General features: G+C 49.2%; 1 protein-coding gene across 2 annotated transcripts in view; it reads right to left on the bottom strand.

Annotated features, from left to right (window-relative positions):
- Positions 1–18,243, bottom strand: part of SELENOI (selenoprotein I) — a 78,435-nt gene extending 60,192 nt beyond the window's left edge. For both annotated transcript variants that reach the window (XM_042464744.1, XM_042464752.1), the window contains exon 1: positions 18,096–18,243. In XM_042464744.1, the coding sequence (XP_042320678.1) occupies positions 18,096–18,152 (57 nt within the window). In that variant the 5' untranslated portion in view covers positions 18,153–18,243. The remainder of the gene's footprint in view (positions 1–18,095) is intronic.
- Between the last annotated feature and the right edge of the window lie 674 nt (positions 18,244–18,917).

Below are 18,917 nucleotides of genomic sequence, written 5' to 3'. Positions count from 1 at the left end.
CGTGGTACCTCGGGATACGAAATACCCAGGTTACGAAATTTTCGGGATACGAAAAAAATCACATAAGAAATAATTGTTCCGGGTTACGAATGTTTTTTCGGGTTACGAAAAAACTTTTGGTGCTTTTCGGCGCTATTTTACACGGAATCGCAGCTTTTCCCCATTAGCGCCTATGGCATTTCGGCTTACGAAGGCTTTTCGGGTTACGAAAGCGGCCGCGGAACGAATTACTTTCATAACCCGAGGCACCACTGTATACTTCTATTGATGCAGACTAGAATCGCATTGGCCTTTTTAGCTGCCAGATCATACTGTTGACTCATGTTCAACTTGTGGTCTACTTGGACTCCTAGATCCCTTTCATTCAGCCAGGTGTCCCCCATAATCCAACCAACCAACAAGGGATCCTTCCTGGTATCTTTCCTCCGGCATGTGAGGACTTGTTAAAATTTATTTAAGAAGGCATTTGGCGACAGCAGATAAAGCTATTTCATCATGTTTCGAATGCTTTTTAATGCTGTCTTAACTTGTGCTTTTAACTTGTGTTTTCAAATTAGCTAGTTGTGTATTAATTTGTATATTAAGAGGGTTTAAAAACTGTACTGCTATTAAAGTGTTTGCACCATCTTGGGAGGGAGAAGGGCAGGGTGTAAATTAAACCAATAAACAGGACGGCTGCAGCACCTGATGCCTTTCCCTCTTTGACCCACAACCTGAAGCTCCCTGGATAGCAACAAGGCCAGGAAAGCCAACCTGGTCAATTATGCAAGAATACAGTGGCGGAAGGGAAGTGGCCTCCTTCCCAGAGCGGGTGGGCTTCAACGTGTGGCTGGCAGAAGCAGCACACAAATGTGGCACAGGCTGCACCAGGGAGAGCAAAGGCCACCGGGCTGAACTCCTGCTGCACACCTGGGGCCCAAAGGTACAGGACCTCCCTCCGCAGGTGAGAGCCAGGATGCCACGGAGGAACGGCCACCGCCTGGGCTCCCTGGCACATCCCACACTTGGGGCAGAGGCCTGGGAGGGATTCATAGAATCACAGAAGTGGAAGAGACCCCAGGGGCCATGCAGTCCAACCCCCTTCTTCTGCCATGCAGGAATTCACAATCAAAGCATCCCCATTGACAGATGGCCATCCAGCCTCTGTTTAAAGACCTCCAAAGAAGGAGGCTCAACCAGACTCCAAGAAAGCCTCTTACACCTTCAAACATTTATTACTGTCAGGAAGTCCCTCCTAATGTTGACGTGGGATCTCTTTTCCTGGTTCTTGCATCCATTGCTATGTGTTCTTGTCTCTATAGTGGCAGAAAACAAGCTTGCTCCATCCTCAATGTGACCCCCCTTCAAATACGTAAACAGGGCTATCATATCACCTCTTAACCATCTCTTCTCCAGGCTAAACATCCCAAGCTCCTGAAGTCTCCCCTCACAGGGCTTCATGGTTTCCAGGCCCTTCACCATTATGGTGGACCCCTCTGGACACTCTCCTGTTTCTCAACCTCCTTTTTGAATTGTTTTGCCCAGAACTGGACCCGGGATTATTCCAGGAGGGGCCTGGCCAAAGCAGAAAAGAGTGGCACGGTTAGGGTTCCTTGCATTCAGACGGGCAGCAAATGCTGAACAATTCCATTTTCAAGGGGATGAAAGGAAAGGAAATGAACCCGGACTCTTCTTTGTGAGCCATTACAGACCAAGGGAGGAACAAAGCCTAGGGAAGTTACTTTTGGGCACTACTGCTCCCAACCTATCTTGGCATCCACACCTCAGGAAATTTCCAGACCAGGGTGGGAACTGTGTCCTCCCTCCAGATGAGGTTGAACTGCAAGGCCCATCACTCCCTGCCATTAGGAGGGTCAACTGGGGCTCCTGGGAGATGCAGTCCAACAACATTGCATGGGCTGCAGGATTCCCACCCGACACCAATAAAGACAATGCTTTGTGCTACTGAGAACCACAGAGGGCTGTCCATCCATCCTCCCCCAGAGGAACTGATTCCATTTCCAGGATGAACAAAGAAAGGCATTTTTCTTGAGCACATCAGGACTAAATAGCGCAAGAGGCAGAAAACAGTGCCTGGCACATTCCCCAACTGCAAACAATGGTGCTCTGCTGAAGGACTTGCTTCCCTTGGCCACCTCCTCTACCATCTTTACCCCCCAGCCCCCCATGTTATACTCTGCACACTCCCAAGGGCCGCAACTGCAAAGAATGCTGGGAAGTATAGTCCAAAATACTGGGAGGTGCACTTTGCCCACTCTCCTCGCTGTGCGTCCCACCGGATCCTTGTCTGATCTGAAGACGCCGCAGCGGCTTGCCATGAGTCTGGTGATGACCAATAAGGCCCTATACGGCGGCCCAAGGGTCCAGGTGACCTGGAGGAAGGTGTTCCCTCCATTCAGCCTGCCAAGGTTTCTAGGTCTTCATGGGAGGCCCTTCCTTCCATCTGTCCGATGGAGACAGGACACAGGGCCTTTTTGGTGGCTGCTCTTCAGCTCCCGGATGCCCTTTTCAGATGGGCTTAGTCAGATGGGGAGGCAAAGATTTGTTGTGTGGCTTCCATGGGCCTTTGGGGACTGTGCTCTACAGTCTGCATTTCATACACTCAGTTGCAAGAGACCCCTAAGAGCCATGCTGTCCAACCCGCTGCCATGCAAAACCAAAGCTCTCTTGACTGTCAGTGTGTTTCAAAGGAATTCTATGGGGGGCTGAAATATATTTTAACTTTCCTATGGTTTCCCCCCCACATTGTTTTAGTTTTCTTTGGAGAAGGGGAGATTATAACCACCAGTAATAACTAACATCACTTGGATTCCCGGACCGAATCCAAATTGCTGATGGCCCAAAACTATTGGACTGGATGGCCCTTGTGGTCTCTTCCAACTCTTATGCTTCTATGACTCCTGTTGTTAATACTTGGGAAGCTGTGAAACCAGGGCAAGGAATGTCCCAAACACAGTCTGGCCAACCATGTGTGGCTCATCGCCAGCAATTCATGAGCAAGCCAAGCCACAGAGTAGCTTACAGCTTAGCCCTTTCCTAAACACAAGCCTGAAGTCTTAAGATTTCGGAGGCTGTGAAACAGGGAAGAGAAGGGCAACATGGCCACCAGGAGCTGACCAAAGCCAGTGAATGGGAAGCAGATGTGGATTCATGTGGGTAGCCTAACAAAAGGTTTTTGCATTTTATAGTGCCTTAGTCTAAGAATCATAGAATTGGAAGAGACCCCCAGGGTCCGTCCAGAATAACCCCATTCTGCCAGGCAGGAAATCACAATCAAAGCACCCCGAGAGATAGCCATCTAGCCTCTCGGTTTTTGTGGGTTTTTCAGGCTATGTGGCCATGTTCTAGAAGAATTTATTCCTGATGTCTTGCCTGCATCTGTGGCTGGCATCTTCAGAGAATGAAGATGCCAGCCACAGATGCTGGCGAAAGGTTAAGAATAAACTCTTCTAGAACATGGCCACATAGCCTGAAAAACCCACAAACACTATGGATGTCGGCCATGAACGCCTTCAACATCTAGCCTCTCTTTAAAAACCTCCAAAGGAGGAGACTCCACCAGACTCTGAGGCCACATCTTCCACAATCAAACAGCTCTTACTGTCAGGAAGATCTTCCTAATGTTGAGGTGGAATCTCTTTTCCTGCAGCTTGCATCCATTGCTCCATGTGCTATTTCTCTGGAGCAGCAGGAAACCAGCTTGCTCCAGCCTCAAGATGACATCCCATCAAATACTTAAATAGGGCTATCATATTACCTCTTCTCCAGGCTAAACATACTCAGCTCCCTAAGTCTCTCTTCATAAGACATAGGGCCTGGAAAGACTGGCACTTTCTGCCAGCCTGGGCCCGAACTAGGGCTGCAGTAGGGCGGAGTGTTCACACACTCCCAAACCCTACTGTGTGCTGCAGGTGCCACCTTGGAGTGCCTCCATTTACACAGGGTGCGCCACAATGGCATCCGCCATGTGCAGCACTTACATGGTGTTGCACACGACGGGCATCATAAGGCCCATGGTGTGCAGCTGCCGCATTCCCAACCAAGCGCTTCCAGGGGTGGCACAGAGCTGCCCCTGAATGGGCTGTTTGTACAGCCCCATAGTTTCCAGACTCTTCCCCCTTCACCTCCTAATGTTGAGGTGGAATCCCTTTTCCTATAGCTTCCATCTATTGCTCCAGGTCCTATTCTCTGGAGGAGCAGAAAACAAGCTTGCTCCATCCTCAATATGACACCCTTTCAAATACCTAAACAGGGCTATCCTGTCACCTCTTAAACATCTCTTCTCCAAGCTAAACATACCCAGCATCTCCCTAAGTTTCTCCTCATAGGGCTTCATGGTTTCCAGACCCTTCACCATTTTGATGTCCCTCCTTTGGATACGCTCCAGTTTCTCAACATCCTTTTTGAATTGTGATGCCCAGAACTGAACAGAGTATTATTCCAGGTGAGGCCCGACCAAAGCAGAATAGAGTGGCACTATGACTTCCCTTGGTCTAGGTCTTCCTCCATAAGAGCAAGCTGATGCAGTGAAGGTATGCAGTATTTTGTTTTCCACAACGCCATACATAGCAAGGACTGGGGAATGGTGTTTGCCTCGCAGGAGGCTGCCCAGGACCAACTGGCATCTATCAAATTGGTTCACTTTCTGGAATGTTCCCAGAGTGCTTGCCCGCTGCATTTGGGATTTGGCATCCTTGGCAAACTATATTAGATTGCAGGAACTGGTGGCTCAGGGCTCCCCCGTTCTGCTCAGATTCTAGTTTATGCCAAATGCATTTCTTTCCCTAAATAAGGCTGAGTCCTTGACCCTCCCCCCGCCCCCCCCCGCCTGGTCTTGAGAAGCCATCTCCAGAGGCCTTCTTAGCAGGACATGCCCAGCCAAAGAGAAAGGCAAAGCAGGTTGGCGCTTTGGGGCTTCTTATCTTGGGATGTAAACAACTGGCAGACATTCCTGAGTTTACGCTGCACATTCCTCCTCCTGAGAGGCCCCAGGGAGCAACTTACTACTAGGAGGAAGATTCTCACTCAACCTCCTCCCAAAAGGAAGACAATTCCTAGAGGACTTGCTCTGGGCTGGGAAGAGGAAGTCAGAGACTTCATTTCGTCTCTTTCTGCTGTCTATGATAGGCTCAAAAGATCTCAAGGTACACAACAACAACATCTTCTGTCTCCTGAGCTGCGGGAGGCAAGGCATTGCATTAAACCGGGCTGAGACAGAACCAGTCTGACCAGGTCTTGGGCTGGCCATTCCAGGCCTCTCCCCAAAACCCTCCAGGATTTCCGCAGCTTCCGGGCTCCTCCTTTCCCAGGCGTTTGCCGCCTTCTCCCTCCTCATCTGACGGGGCTTTCGCCAATTCCATGGCGGCACCGATATTACTTAATGGTCAGAACGGCTGGCCCCCTCCCTCCTTGCATTTCGCCAAAAGCTAAAACATTTGTATGTAAGCAGGCTTTTAAACATATAAGCAGGACAGGGCAGTCCTGTATGGGGTGCGCATGTGTTTTAGTGGTGCTTTTAACTTCATTTTTTAAATTGATTTTATGCTTATTGTAATGTTTTATGCAGGATTTGTCTCCCGATCTGCCTTGGGTCCCTTCTTGGGAGAAAGGCGGCACAGAAGTGAAATAAATAAAGGAATAATTAGACACTTCTTCTCTTCCCAACAAACTGTCCAAACTGAAGGGAGAGCATAGTGTCTTGTAGGTTTTTCGGGCGATGAGGCTGTGTTCTGGAAGAGTTTCTTCCTGGCGTTTTGCCATCAGCCGTAACTGGCATCTTCAGAGAACGCTGGCATGGAAGAGAGTGGGGCATATATACTGTCGGCTGAGAGGAAGCGAGTTCCATGTTATTCTGTGGACTGTTCTGTTGTTGAAACATCAGAAACAAACTCTTCTAGAACACGGCCTCAGAGCCCAAAAAACCCACAAAAAACTATGGGTGCCGGCCATGAAAGCCTTTGACTTCCCAAAGGGAGAGCAGATTTTTACAATGTTACAGGGTCATTGGGGGGCCCTCCATTTTGAACTCCATAGGCCCTCCTGAGCAATTGGGGAAGGGGTACATATAACCCAATGGCTGCCTGCCTCCTCCCGCACAAGGAGCTCAGCCGCCTTTTGCTCCCCAAATAATCTCTCTGGCCAGGATGCCAATGGTGCCTTCCTCCTGCAAAGGGACCCAGCGGAACTTGCAGTGGGGCCGAGGCTGTCTCTGGGTCCCATCAGCCTCAAAGGGACATTTGGGGAAGGCCCAGGGCTGCTCCCAAATTGGGGAATCTCCTCCCGCAAAAGGGTCTGGCAGCCTAAGGCCTTTTTAGGCAGGTCTTTGGCTGAACATCTGCATTGCAGAAGGGGATTGTGGTAGTGACAGGTTTTTAATGCATTTTTAAAAACCACGATGAGTGTTTTTCACTGAATCATAAGAGTTGGCCATTCCAAGGCCCTTTTGCCATGAAGGAAGACACCTTCCAAGCCCTCCCTGAGAGAGATGGACATCCAGCCTCCAAAGGAGGAGACTCCACCAAAATCTCCAAGGAGAAGCATCTTCTATGGCTGAACAGCATTTACTGTCAGGCAGTTCTTCCTAATCTTTAAGTGGAATCTCTTTTCCTGCAGTTTGCATCTATTGAGACTCTGGGTCCTATTCTCTGGAGCAGCAGAAAACAAGTGGCTCTGTCCTCAACATGACCTGCCTTCAAATATTTAAACAGGGCTATCATGTCTCCTTTTCACCTTTTCTTCTCCAGGCTAAACACACCCAGCTTTAATTCTGCTTTAATCTTGTTGTTAATTCTAATTATACCTTGTTTTTTTGATAATGCTGTAGGGTCTGCTGAGAGGTAGGATGCAAATCAAGTAAACAAATGAACACATACATACATACATACATAATAAAAGGGAAGCAGTTGGACATTATTGCCTGGAGAGGAATGTCCATATTCAATTCAAAGTCATGTGGAATGACTGTATATGTTGGTCCATATCACCAAATGTTACCATTCAACACAATGCTCTTGAACCACAGAGATGGGAGAGACCCCAAAAAGGGACATCCAGTCCAACCCCTTTCTTCTGCCATGCAGGAACCCTCCATCAAAACATCCCCAATCACAGCTGGCCATCCAGCCTCTGCTTAAAGACCTCCAAAGAGGGAGACTCCACCACAGTCTCCGTAGAAGTCTCCTAAAGCCAAGTGTCCCTCAGCCTATATCTATACATTTCATTTTTCCTACCTAAATGCAGTACCTTTCTCCCTGTTAAAGTTCATTTTGTTAGTTATGGCCCTGCTTTCTAGTCTATTCAGGTGGTTCTGAATTTTGATCCTCTTCTCTGGGGTGTTAGTTACTCCTCCTAACCTGCTGTCATCTGCAAATTTAATAACCAGTGCGTAATGCTGCATGTGGAGATGTGGAGATTCCCATAATCATGTAATCCCAGTCTAGGACCTGGGCCTAGGAGGGAAAGGAGTGATGCTGCGCAAAGTGATTCACTCCACATCGAAACCCAAATAGCGCTTCTCTGAACCGCTGACCTTCTTGCAGGCAGAGTGTCCCTGGCTGACTCTGACCAGGGGCAGTTTTCCAAAGCAGCTGCCAGGCGTCTCCCGTTAATTTGTTTGCCACGCGCCAAAGTTGCGCCGGACCCTAAGGGGTGCAAATTATTTTTAGCCTTGCAAATCCCGAGGGAATTTTAAATGTTCTGCTGATTTAGGCTTCAGCTCTGAACGCTGGAAGAAATGGCGCAGCTTTGAAGCCATGGCACACCAGACCTTGGAAGAGAAGCATCCGCAATGGGTCCCTAGATCCAGGGTTCCTTCCACTGAGACGGACAGCAAGAGCCCATCAATTCCATTTTCAAGGTGGATAGAAGTAAACACACCTGCACTTTCCTTCAGTACAACCCATGAAGGGAAGCAAAGGAGCAGGTCTTGGGGAAGTTACTTTTGGCCACTACTGGGACCCTCCCAGCCAGCAAGGCCAAAAGCCCCCCAAGTCCAAGGCAGAGCACCGCAGATCCATTTTTTCTGCAGAAACACATAGAAACACAAATTCATTATTTCACAGAACAAACTGGATAGGAAAAGCACCCCAGGTCACATACAACCGTTCTCACCACAAAGAAAAGCCACAAGAATCTCTCTCCCAAGCGCTCAACCACACCGTCCTTCTCTGCACATGATAGCCATGTTTAAATATTAGAAGGGACATCATATTGCGGATGGAGCAAGCTTGTTTTCTGCTGCTCCAGAAAATAGGACACAATGGAGCAATGGGTGCAAGCTCCAGGAAAAGAGATTGCAGCTCAACATTAGGATGTTAACACAAGGGCTGTCCGACAGAGGAACACACTCCTTCCTCAGAGTGTAATGGAGTCTCCTTCCTTAGAGGTCTTTAAACAGAGGCTGGATGGCCATCTGTCAGGAATGCTTTGATTGTGAGTTCCTGCATGGCAGAAGGAGGGTAGGACTGGATGGCTCTTGGGGTCTCTTCCAACTCTTATGATTCTGTGGACTCTTGACCACTGTTTTATACTTGTGCACCAAACACAACCTCATCCCTCCAAGATGTGTAATCAGACATCCCATTCCCCTACCGCACCAGCACACAAATCCCCTTTCTTCTCCACACCAATCCTTTGTACAAGCACCCAAATATGTGGGTCAGAAATCGGAGGGCCGGGGGGGGGGGGGGTCTCTGGCAATCGCAGGAGGGTCCACAGCGTCACCCTACATGGGTCTGCTCTGTGCTGCCTGCCTCTCTCCTCCATCCATCCCTCCCTCCCCACTCAGGGGATGACCCATAGATTCAGAAAAGAGAGATGTAGTAGTGATGGGCGACTTCAACTACCCTGATATTTGCTGGAAGTCAAACTCAGCCAGATCCTCAAGGTCTAGCAAATTCCTCACTTGCCTGGAAGACAATTTCATGGTCCAAAAGGTGGAAGAGGCAACAAGGGGGTCAGCTATTTTAGATCTGATCCTAACCAACAAGGATGACTTGGTTAATGGGGTGCAAGTGGTGGGATCCTTCGGTGGAAGTGACCATGTTCTCCTGGAGTTTGTTGTACAATGGAAAGGAGAAGCCAGGCAGAGTCAGACACGCATCCTAGACTTTAGGAGAGCGGATTTCAGTAAACTTAGAGAAGTATTGAGGGCGACTCCATGGTCAGTAATACTAAAAGATAAAGGAGTTCAGGACGGATGGGACTTTCTCAAAAGGGAGATACTGAAGGCACAATTTCAAACAGTTCCAGTGAGGAAGAAAAACGGGAGGTGTCTCAAGAAACCAGGATGGAAGACTAAGGAACTTTCAACTGAGATGAGTTTGAAACGGAAGATGTATAAGAAATGGAAAAAGGGGGAAATCACAAAAAGGAATTCAAAGAAATAGCAGGCATTTGTAGGGAAAAGTCAGAAAAGCTCAAGCGCAGAATGAACTCAGTCTTGCTAGAGAGGTTAAGAAGAACAAAAAGGGCTTTTTTGGATATGTCCGCAGCAAACGGAAGAAGAAGGAAACGGTAGGTTCACTGCATGCAGAAGATGGCAAAATGCTAACAGAAGACAGAGAAAAGGCAGAGTTACTCAAGACCTTCTTTGCCTCCGTCTTCTCAGAAAAGGAAAAGGGGCTCAACCTGAAGATAATGGAGCAGAGGACAGAATAGGGGAATTTCAGCACAGAATAAGTAAAGAGATAGTAGAGGAACACCTTATTAATCTAAATGAATTTAAGTCTCCAGGACCAGATGAACTCCATCCAAGGGAACTAAAAGAACTGGCAAATGTCATATCGGAGCCATTGGCAATAATAGTCTTTGAGGACTCCTGGAGAAGAGGAGAGATCCCAGCCGACTGGAGGAGGGCAAACATTGTCCCCATCTTCAAAAAGGGGAAGAAAGAGGATCCCAACAATTATCCTCCAGTTAGTCTGAGATCAATCCCAGGAAAGATTCTGGAGCAGATCATTAAATGGAGAGTCTGTGAACATCTAGAAGGCAATGCCATCATCACAAAAAGTCAACATGGGTTTCAGAGAAAGAAGTCATGCCATCTCCTTCTTTGATAAAATGACCATCTTGGTAGATGAAGGGAATGCTGTGGATGTAGTAGATCTTGATTTCAGTAAGGCCTTTGACAAGGTTCCCCATGACATTCTTGCAAACAAGCTTGTAAAATGTGGGCTAGACAAAGGAACTGTTAAATGGATCTGTAATTGGTTGACCGGCCGAACCCAAAGGGTGCTCAACAATGGCTCCTTTTCATCCTGGAGAGAAGTGACCAGTGGGGTGTCCAGTTGGGCTCTGTCCTGGGCCCAGTGCTATTCAACATCTTTATCAATGGCTTGGATGACAGAATTGGGAGCATACTTATCAAATTTGCAGATGACACCAAATTAGGAGGAATAGCTAATACTCCAGAGGACAGGATCAAGATTCAAAATGACCTGAAGCTAAAGCTAACAAAATGAAATTCAACACGGAGAAATGTAAGGTACTGCACTTAGGGCGAAAAAAATGAAATGCACAGATATAGGTTTATGGGGGACACCTGGCTGAATGAAACTACCTGTGAAAGGGATCTAGGAGTCCAAGTAGATGATAAGTTGAACATGAGTGAACAGTGCGATGCGGCAGCTAAAAAGGCCAATGCGATTTTAGGCTGCATCAATAAAAGTATAGTGTCTAGATCAAGGGAAGTCATAGTGCCAGTCTATTCTGCTTTGGTCAGGCTCCACCTGGAATAATCCTGTGTCCAGTTCTGGGCCACACAATTCAAAAAGGATGTTGAGAAACTGGAGCCATGTGTCCAAAGGAGGGCAACCAAGATGGTCAAGGGTCTGGAAACCATGAAGCCCTATGAGCAAGGACTTAGGGAGCTGGGGATGTTTAACCTGGAGAAGAGAAGGTTAAGAGGGGATATGAGAGCCCTGTTTGAATATTTGAAGGGATGTCATATTGAGGAGGGAGCAAGCTTGTTTTCTGTTGCTCCAGAGAACAGGACCAGGAGCAATGGATGCAAGCTGCAGGAAAAGAGATTCCACCAAAACATTAGGAGGAACTTCCTGAGAGTAAGGGCTGTGTGACAGAAGAACAAACTCCTTCCTCGGAGTGCAGTGGTGTCTCCCTCCTTGGAGGTCTTCAAATGGAGGCTGGATGGCCATCTGTCAATGGGGATGCTTTGATTTGGATTTCCTGCATGGCACAATGGGGTTGGACTGGATGGTCCTTGCGGTCTCTTTCAACTCTACGATTCTATGATTCTAGGGCCAAAGTTGGCCACTTCTGGTCCTCAGAAATCTGGCAAACCTTGGAATCTGCGATCTCCGATCCCTTGAGTAATGGAAGGAGCCTGAGCCATCGTCCCATTTTCCCTGTAAAGACAAGATTTTCTGGCTTTCTGCTCTACTTGGCTCTCCTCCCAGGAAGACTGGGCAAAAGAGCAAAGAGGAAAGAGGGAATGGATCCCACTTGGAGGCCTTACTTTTATGCAAGGTCCAGGAAACGAGATTGCAGCTAAATATTAGGAGGAACTTGCTGACAATAAGGGCTGTTCGAGGGTGGAAGACACTCCTTCCTTGGAGTAGAGTGGAGTCTCTTTCCTTGGAGGTCTTTAAACAGCGGCTGGATGGCCATCTCTCACAGGAGGTGCTTTGATGGAGAGTTCCTGCATGGCAGAAGAAGGGGGTTGGATAGATGGACCTTTAGGGATCTCTTCCAACTCTATGATTCTATGATTCTATACCAGCCTCTCTCCAGCGTGACATTGCTGCTTGTGTGCTGGACTAAGATAATGGGAGACCAGGGTTCAAATCCCCTCTTGGCCATGGAAATCTACTCTGGACCTAAGAAGAATTACAGCGCTTTAGAAATAAAGTTTAAATAATAATAATTTGTTTTATATTTGATGTTTTTAATTTGTTTTTGCTTTTCTATATGGTAATTTTATCTATTCCTCTTTTAATTGTTATTATCTTAGAATGTACGCCTTGGGCAGGCCTTTATATTCTCTTTAATTTTACTGACTTTGTACAGCGCTGTGTATAATGACAGCGCTTTAGAAATAAAGTTTAATCATAATAATAGTAAGGCAAATGTAAATCCACTCTCAACAAAGAAAGACAACAAAGAAAGACCAAAGACGACCCATCATAGGTTTATCTTTAAGTTGGGAACGATGTGAAGGCACACAACAACAACAACAACAACTTGCCCAACCTGTTAACCATGGCCAAGAAATAATCAGGTACAAACAATTGGTTCCCTTATGGATCGGATTTCTATGTCACCTTTCTCCCAGAAAGGGACCCAGGGGGCTCACAAAAAAAATTTCTAACCAACATATTACATTACATTATGCATTACGTATTACAACATATTACAATTACGGGAGAACAAAGCTGTAGCACAAGCCGTCTTGAGTCCTTGTATCTGGAGAAAGGTGGGATAATAATAATAATAAGAAGAAGAAGAAGAAGAAGAATGAAAATTGCAGTGTAACTGGGGATACCTTCACTCTTCCTGTGAGGTGGGGCCCAAATGAATGAAAGAGGAGGAATACTATGGCGTTCCAGTGCTGGCTCAGGCTATATTTCATGGTCTGTAGTGAACATTGATGGAACAAAGTGGACAGGAGGTGAGAGCGCTAGCAAATAAACAAACAAACAAATACCCAACAATTTTATTGTTATTTTTAATACATAAAAAACTGCCCCTGTAATAGCAACAACTATAAGGGGGGGGGGGGGGGGAAACAGGCATGGAACTGCAATTATAATGAATGACAGTGGGCCCCCAGTGTCTGCCAGGGTTTGGCACCAGGACCCTCCCTAGATACCAAAATGCTCAAGTCCCATTAAATACAGGGGTGTAGTATATATACAGCCAGCCCTCCCCATTTGTGGCTTTCCCTTTTGAGAATGTGATCATTTGCATTTTATTAGAAGTATATTATTGGATTAACACATTCTCTCTAGGACTCTCTAGGTCCTCCAGTGTGACTCTATGGCCATCTTTCACCAGAGGCTGCACTGGAGGGACTAGAGAGTCCTAGAGCGAGCACTTCTCCAGGCAGTTGTAGGTCCTCCAGTCTAAGTCTATGGTCAACCTCTGACAGATGTGAGCAACAGAGTTGTACTGGAGGACCTAGAGATCCCTAGACGGGTATTATCTCAGGTTTAAAAAACAGTGCTTTTTGTATTTGCCATTTCCCCACTTTCACGGGGGTCCTCTGGCCAGGGAGGGGGGTCCGGTCCCAGCCAATGGCCCAACTAAGCCCTTCCACAAACAAGGGAGCAGCAGAAGACACCCCCCAGCTTCCCCTCCATTTAAACATTGCCTTCAGCTCTACTTGGAGCATTTCTCCAGGTTCCAGTGGGAGCCTTCCATGCATCTTCTGCCACGGTCATGGCTCTTTTGGGTGCCCACGCCAGGAGAGGTCGCCAAGCAGGAGGACTTTGCCCCCCGAGGAGGAAACCAGAGTCCAGGAGGCAGCCACAGCCACACAGAGCCGGACTCTGGACTTTTAAGAAGCCATATATCTGCTCATTGTCTTTTTGGGCCAGCCACCCTCACAAACAAGAAAAGGGACCAGGGAAGGTCTCTGTGGTGCAGAAACCCCAGTGATCTCCTCCAACTCTAGGATTAGGTGATTCTTTGGAGGGGGAAAAACATATGAAGAATATAAAAAGACCAATGTGATTCTAGGCTGCATCGATAGAAGAATAGTCTCTAGATCAAGAGAAGTCATAGTGCCACTCTATTCTATTCTGCTCTGGTCAGGCCCCGCCTGGAATAATCCTGTGTCCAGTTCTGGGCAAAACAATTCCAAAAGGATGCTGAGAAACTGGAGCATCTCCAAAGGAGGGCCACCAGAATGGTGAAGGGCCTGGAAACCATGAAGCTCTATGAGGAGAGACTTAGGGAGCTGGGGATGTTTAGCCTGGAGAAGCGTCCACAAAAGGTCATCCAATCCAACCCCTTTCAGCCACGCAGGAACACACCATCCAAAGTCACTCTGGGACACATGGCCATCCAGCCTCTCTTTAAAAACAGCCTCCAAAAAAGGGGACTCCACCGGACTCCACTGAGAAAGTAGCCTCTTCCACTGTCAAACAGCTCTGGAAGTCAAATCAAAGCATCCCATTGACAGATGGCATCCAGCCTCTGCTTAAAGACTTCCAAAGGAGACTTCACCATCCTCCTAATGTTGAGGTGGAATCTTTTTTCCTGTACTTTGAATCCACTGCTCCAGGTCCTATTCTCTGGAGCAGCAGAGAACAAGCTTGCTCCATCCTCAATAGGCATCCCTTCAAATATTTCAAGAGGGCTATCATGTCCCCTCTTGACCTCTCAGCCACTTCTCCCAAGGCTTCCAGTCTTGCCAGCAATGTATTTTGGGTCCATTCAAAGCCAGGCTTGGCCCATAGTTTCCTGGGTGGATGGGTGCTATGAGCTTGACCTTGCCTAACCCTAACTTCTGGAAACCCAAATTCAAGGGGCAGAGGAACCACAACAAAGGTGTTTGCCTTTAGGAAAAAAGAAGAGGAGCTGAGCTGGTTCAAAGCGCCATGATCCCTTGCAGCAGGGATCCCTTGTATTTTGAAATCCAAAAAGGAGGAAAGGTGGGGGAGGAAAAAAGAAATGTATCAGCCTTTAAGAGTAACTGGTTTTTACTTTTGCTGTGCTTTGGTGGATATGAACCCACTTCTTTGGATGCAGCACGGAGTGCTATTAAAAAAGAAATGTAAGCATAAAGCTTACTTACACACATGTAAGAGGACCCAAAAAGATGCAAATCATCTCCCTGGTCCAAGGGGCTGTGTAAGGTCATCCAGGTCTTTCAGATCTTTACAGTGGTCAGCTAGTGCTGATGTGTGAAAGTAATAAACCTGCTTACCAAAAGCCACTAGCCATCCTCACCATGTCTACAAGCATAACACCACTTGCCTGGCAAACAGGTCGTGTTTCCCAAGAGGGGTTTCTCTCATGCTCTCCAGAGCTCTGTTCCGGTGATGCTCACAAGCTGCTCAGAATGATCAAATGGCTCTGTGTGTCTCTTTCACACACTGCCTTGCAATCGGAGCCAATAATATAAACCAGTGCAAATTGGCAGGGACTGCAGCGCATGCAGACGATCCATGTGCGCTCGGAGTAGCCCAGGAACAAGTCGCAAAGGAGGGGAAGGTCTGCCTCTCCTTCCTGAACTAGGGAAAGACAAAGCGAGCTTTCCAAGCCTGGCTGGGCACCGCTGTGGCCTCCTCCAAAAGAAGGCAGGAAAGCACGGAGAAGGCTACTTCCAAGGAAGCACCTAAATTAGGAAGGGGCTCTCTTGCACCCACTCCCTTCCAGCTGTGCCCAGTGTGCCACTGGTGCCAGGTGCCCTCCCAGAGCTGGATTTTCGCATCAGGAGCAGAGGGATGTGCAGACAGCTGAGTCCCGAGGGAAAGTCTAGCCTAGTTTCAGAGGATGAGGCTGCAAACTCCAAGAGGAACCGGCCCAAGGGCTCCCATCTTCTGATCTGGGTCAGGGAGGACTGATAGGCCCCCATGGAGAAGCAAGGGGAGCAGGCTCCATGCACAAGTGAGAACACCCCACATATCTTGACATGAGCGGGGGACGGGGAGGAGGCCCAAACACCCAGGAAAATTGAACACACACACACAAAACACACTTGTGGAAGGGGAGAACTGTTGCTTGAAGCTGTTCTAGTCTCTGGTTGGAATGGACTGTGCTGGCTCTTATGTCCGAATGAAGAGCGGAAGAAGAAAGAAGTCTCCGGAAAAGGGAGGATGGAAGCAAAACAGAGAAAAGCTAACAAAGGAGAGCAGTGGAGCCCGGGAGCAGGCTAATAAAGGAGTGCCAGGCACCAGGGGGATTGGGACCCCAGCCTTGGGTCTCCCAAACAGCCCTCCACAGGGGCCCATGTTTCTGGCTGCCCTCCTCAGATGGTCAAGCCAAAGGTCAGCCTCCATCCCTTGCCAGTTTGGGGCCAAGGAGGCACCTCACCTCCTTCATTCGCAGGGAAGGGAAGGCTGGGTATTAGCCATTTGGCCTTCACCACCACACCAGCACCATCATTGCTGTGTGTCATGGCTGGATGGCCATCTGTCAGGGATGATTTGATTGAGAGTTCCTGCATGGCAGAATAGGGTTGGACTGGATGGGCCTTGGGGTCACTTTTAGCTCTACGATTCTATGTGCCTACAAGTCGTCCCTTCTGACTTATAGCAACCTTATCATAGGGCTTTCTTATTTGGAGGGGACTTGCCATTGCCTTCCCCTGAGGCTGAGAGAGTGTGACTTGCCCAACGTCATCCAGTGGGTTCCATGGCTGAGCTGGGAACCAAAGCCTGATCTCCAGAGTCAAAGTCCAACACTCAAACCATTAAGCCACACTGTTCCCCCATCCCTACAGAGGACTAAGAACAGTCACTTCCCTTCAAACACAGTCAGTCCCTTATGCCCCAACAGCTAGACAGCCAAGAGCCTCCAGGGGTCTTGCCCAGGGCCACTGCTCCTCCATGGCCACCAGGAAGTGCAGGGGGGCCCTGAGGGAATCCCATTGCTTCACCCATCATCCAGCAGCCAGGCCCCTCCTGGGCTTCCTCCCAATCGGAGGGCCAAAGAGGATGAGGGAGGAAGGCCTGTGCCATCGGCCGGCTCCAAGCAGCCTCCTTTTCTTCCTCCAGCGCTTGAAGATGCCTTCCCTCTAGAGCAGTGGTCCCCAAACTGTGCTCTTGAAGGGCTTTTGGACTTCAGCTCCCAGAATCCCAGACTACTGGCCAACATGGCTGAGGTCCAAAACCTCTTAAAGGGCACAGTTTGGGGACCACTGCTCTACAGAGTGCCTTAGATCCTCACCAAGGCTAAAAATCACCATGATCTCCAAAGGCTGCCTTTTGCCAGCATCAGCCGGAGTCCAGGAAGCGGGTGCTCTTCCCATTTCAGACCTTCACCCCAAGTCTGGGCTTTCTTCCCCATAACCCTCATAAATGCACGCATATATCTATGCGCACACAGAGAGACACACACGGCTGCAGAAATGCTCTACTGGCACCAGCTCCTGTCTGGTCTTGGAAGCTAAGCAGGGTCAGCGCTGGTTAGTCTCTGGATGGGAGGCCACTCACGAATCCCAGGCGAGGAGGCTCTATTTCGGAGGAAGGAACTGGCAATCCTTGGCTAAGAAAGCCCTATGAATGGGTCGCCATGAGACTGGAAAGCCCATCTGCCCGCGCCTGCAGACGCACCTTTGCCAAATGGGGATAATGGCACATGCAACCCATTAAGCAGACTCTTCTCAAACCAGGGGTCAAGGGGCTTGGGGGTTTTAGTGCAATTGGGAGGCCTTGGACGGAGGGGCAAACCCAGTGGGGGCAAGGCCCAACCCAAGGGGAGAAGAGCACAAGGGAAGGGGATGATGGGCATTCTTGTGGGGGGGAGGGATGGGGCAGGAGCACAAAGTGGGCCACTTTATGAGGACAGAAGGATGGTCCCCGAGGGAGTCCCATCATCCTCATCCCCAGACCCTCTGACTTCCAACTTTTTTTTTTTGGGGGGGGGGAAGAAGGCTATAAATACCAGAAACCATCATCCCTTTGCATGCGGAAGGACAGCCCAGCCCATCATCCCCAGCTGGGGCCTCCAGGCCCCCTCCACGAGGAACGTGCCAGAAGGCCCAGCATCCCTAGCCAGCGTGGCCAATGGGCCAGGGATGCCTTTACCCCTGGAAATACCCCCCCGGGGCCCTTTCATTGTCTGTGTCGGCCAAGGGCTGCTGGGCCTTGCAGTCCCTCTCTGGGGCCTGAAGGGGCCCCGAAGTGACCAGCGAGACCCTTCCCCAGGAATGGGTTCAAGACCTTCGGGCAGGAGGCGAGGGAAAGGCACTGGGAAGCCCATCATCCCCACCACAAGGCAGGAGGAGGCTGTGGGGGATGATGGGGGATGCGGTGCCAGACACCTGATGCTGCCGCTGATCATGGGAGCTGCAGTGAGGAACTGGGGGGACCCCATGGCGGCTGGGGACGATGGGCGTTGCAGTGCTGCTCCCTGGCTGGAAGGGCTGAATGGGGACGATGGGAGCTGCGGTGCCCCTCTCCCGGCCTTACCTTGTACTTGTCGAAGCCGGCCAGCTGCTCGGCGCTCACGTATTCGTGGCCGGCCATGGCGAAAGCAGACCGAGGAAGACGCCCAAAAGTCCCTCGGCGGCCCCCGTACGCGCCGCCGGCCGAGATCAGCCCACACGTGACGTCAGCGGCCACGCCCCTTCCCTCCAGCCGCCGTCCGCGCCGCCATCTTGGGAGAAGCGCTCTGCCCTCAAGCGGGGCGGACACGCCCTCCTTTGACGTCACGGCGTCTTAGGCCCGCCTTCCCCGCTATGGGGCGGGGCCTGGGGCGTCCTGACTCGTGACGTCAAAGGACGCAGTGGCGTCACGGGGAAGTGCGCACTATGGTTTTATCATGCTATGATTATTGTAATGATAGTGATGACGATGATTCCCCCCTTTGCCGTTGTGTGCCATGGGTCTTGAGCAGTGGACCCCAAAGAAGCCCTTTAAGAAACGTTTGGACTTCATCTCCCAGAAGCCTCAGCCATGTTGGCCAATAGCCTGGGATTCTGGGATCTGGAGTCCAAAATGCCTTTAAAGAGAACTGTTGGGGGACCAATGGGTTAAAGCAAGAAAATAAACACAAAATGAATAAATCAAATTATTTGATTTAAGAGTTAATTGACAATAAGAATCAGAACAGTGGTCCCCAAACTGTGGTCTTTGAGGCGTTTCGGACTGCACTTCCCAGAGTCCCAAGCTATTGGCCAACATGGCTGAGGCTTCTGGGAAATGAAGTCCAAACATCTCTTAAAGGACATACTCTGGGCACCCCTGCCTTGAGCATCCATGGATTCTGGGTCCCCAGCAGATGCCAAGAGC

The sequence above is a fragment of the Sceloporus undulatus genome, chromosome 1 (genome assembly GCF_019175285.1).
Source record: "Sceloporus undulatus isolate JIND9_A2432 ecotype Alabama chromosome 1, SceUnd_v1.1, whole genome shotgun sequence".
NCBI lineage: Eukaryota > Metazoa > Chordata > Lepidosauria > Squamata > Phrynosomatidae > Sceloporus > Sceloporus undulatus.
Note: the sequence above shows the minus strand (reverse complement) of the source record. Positions and strands in the feature narration are given on the sequence as shown.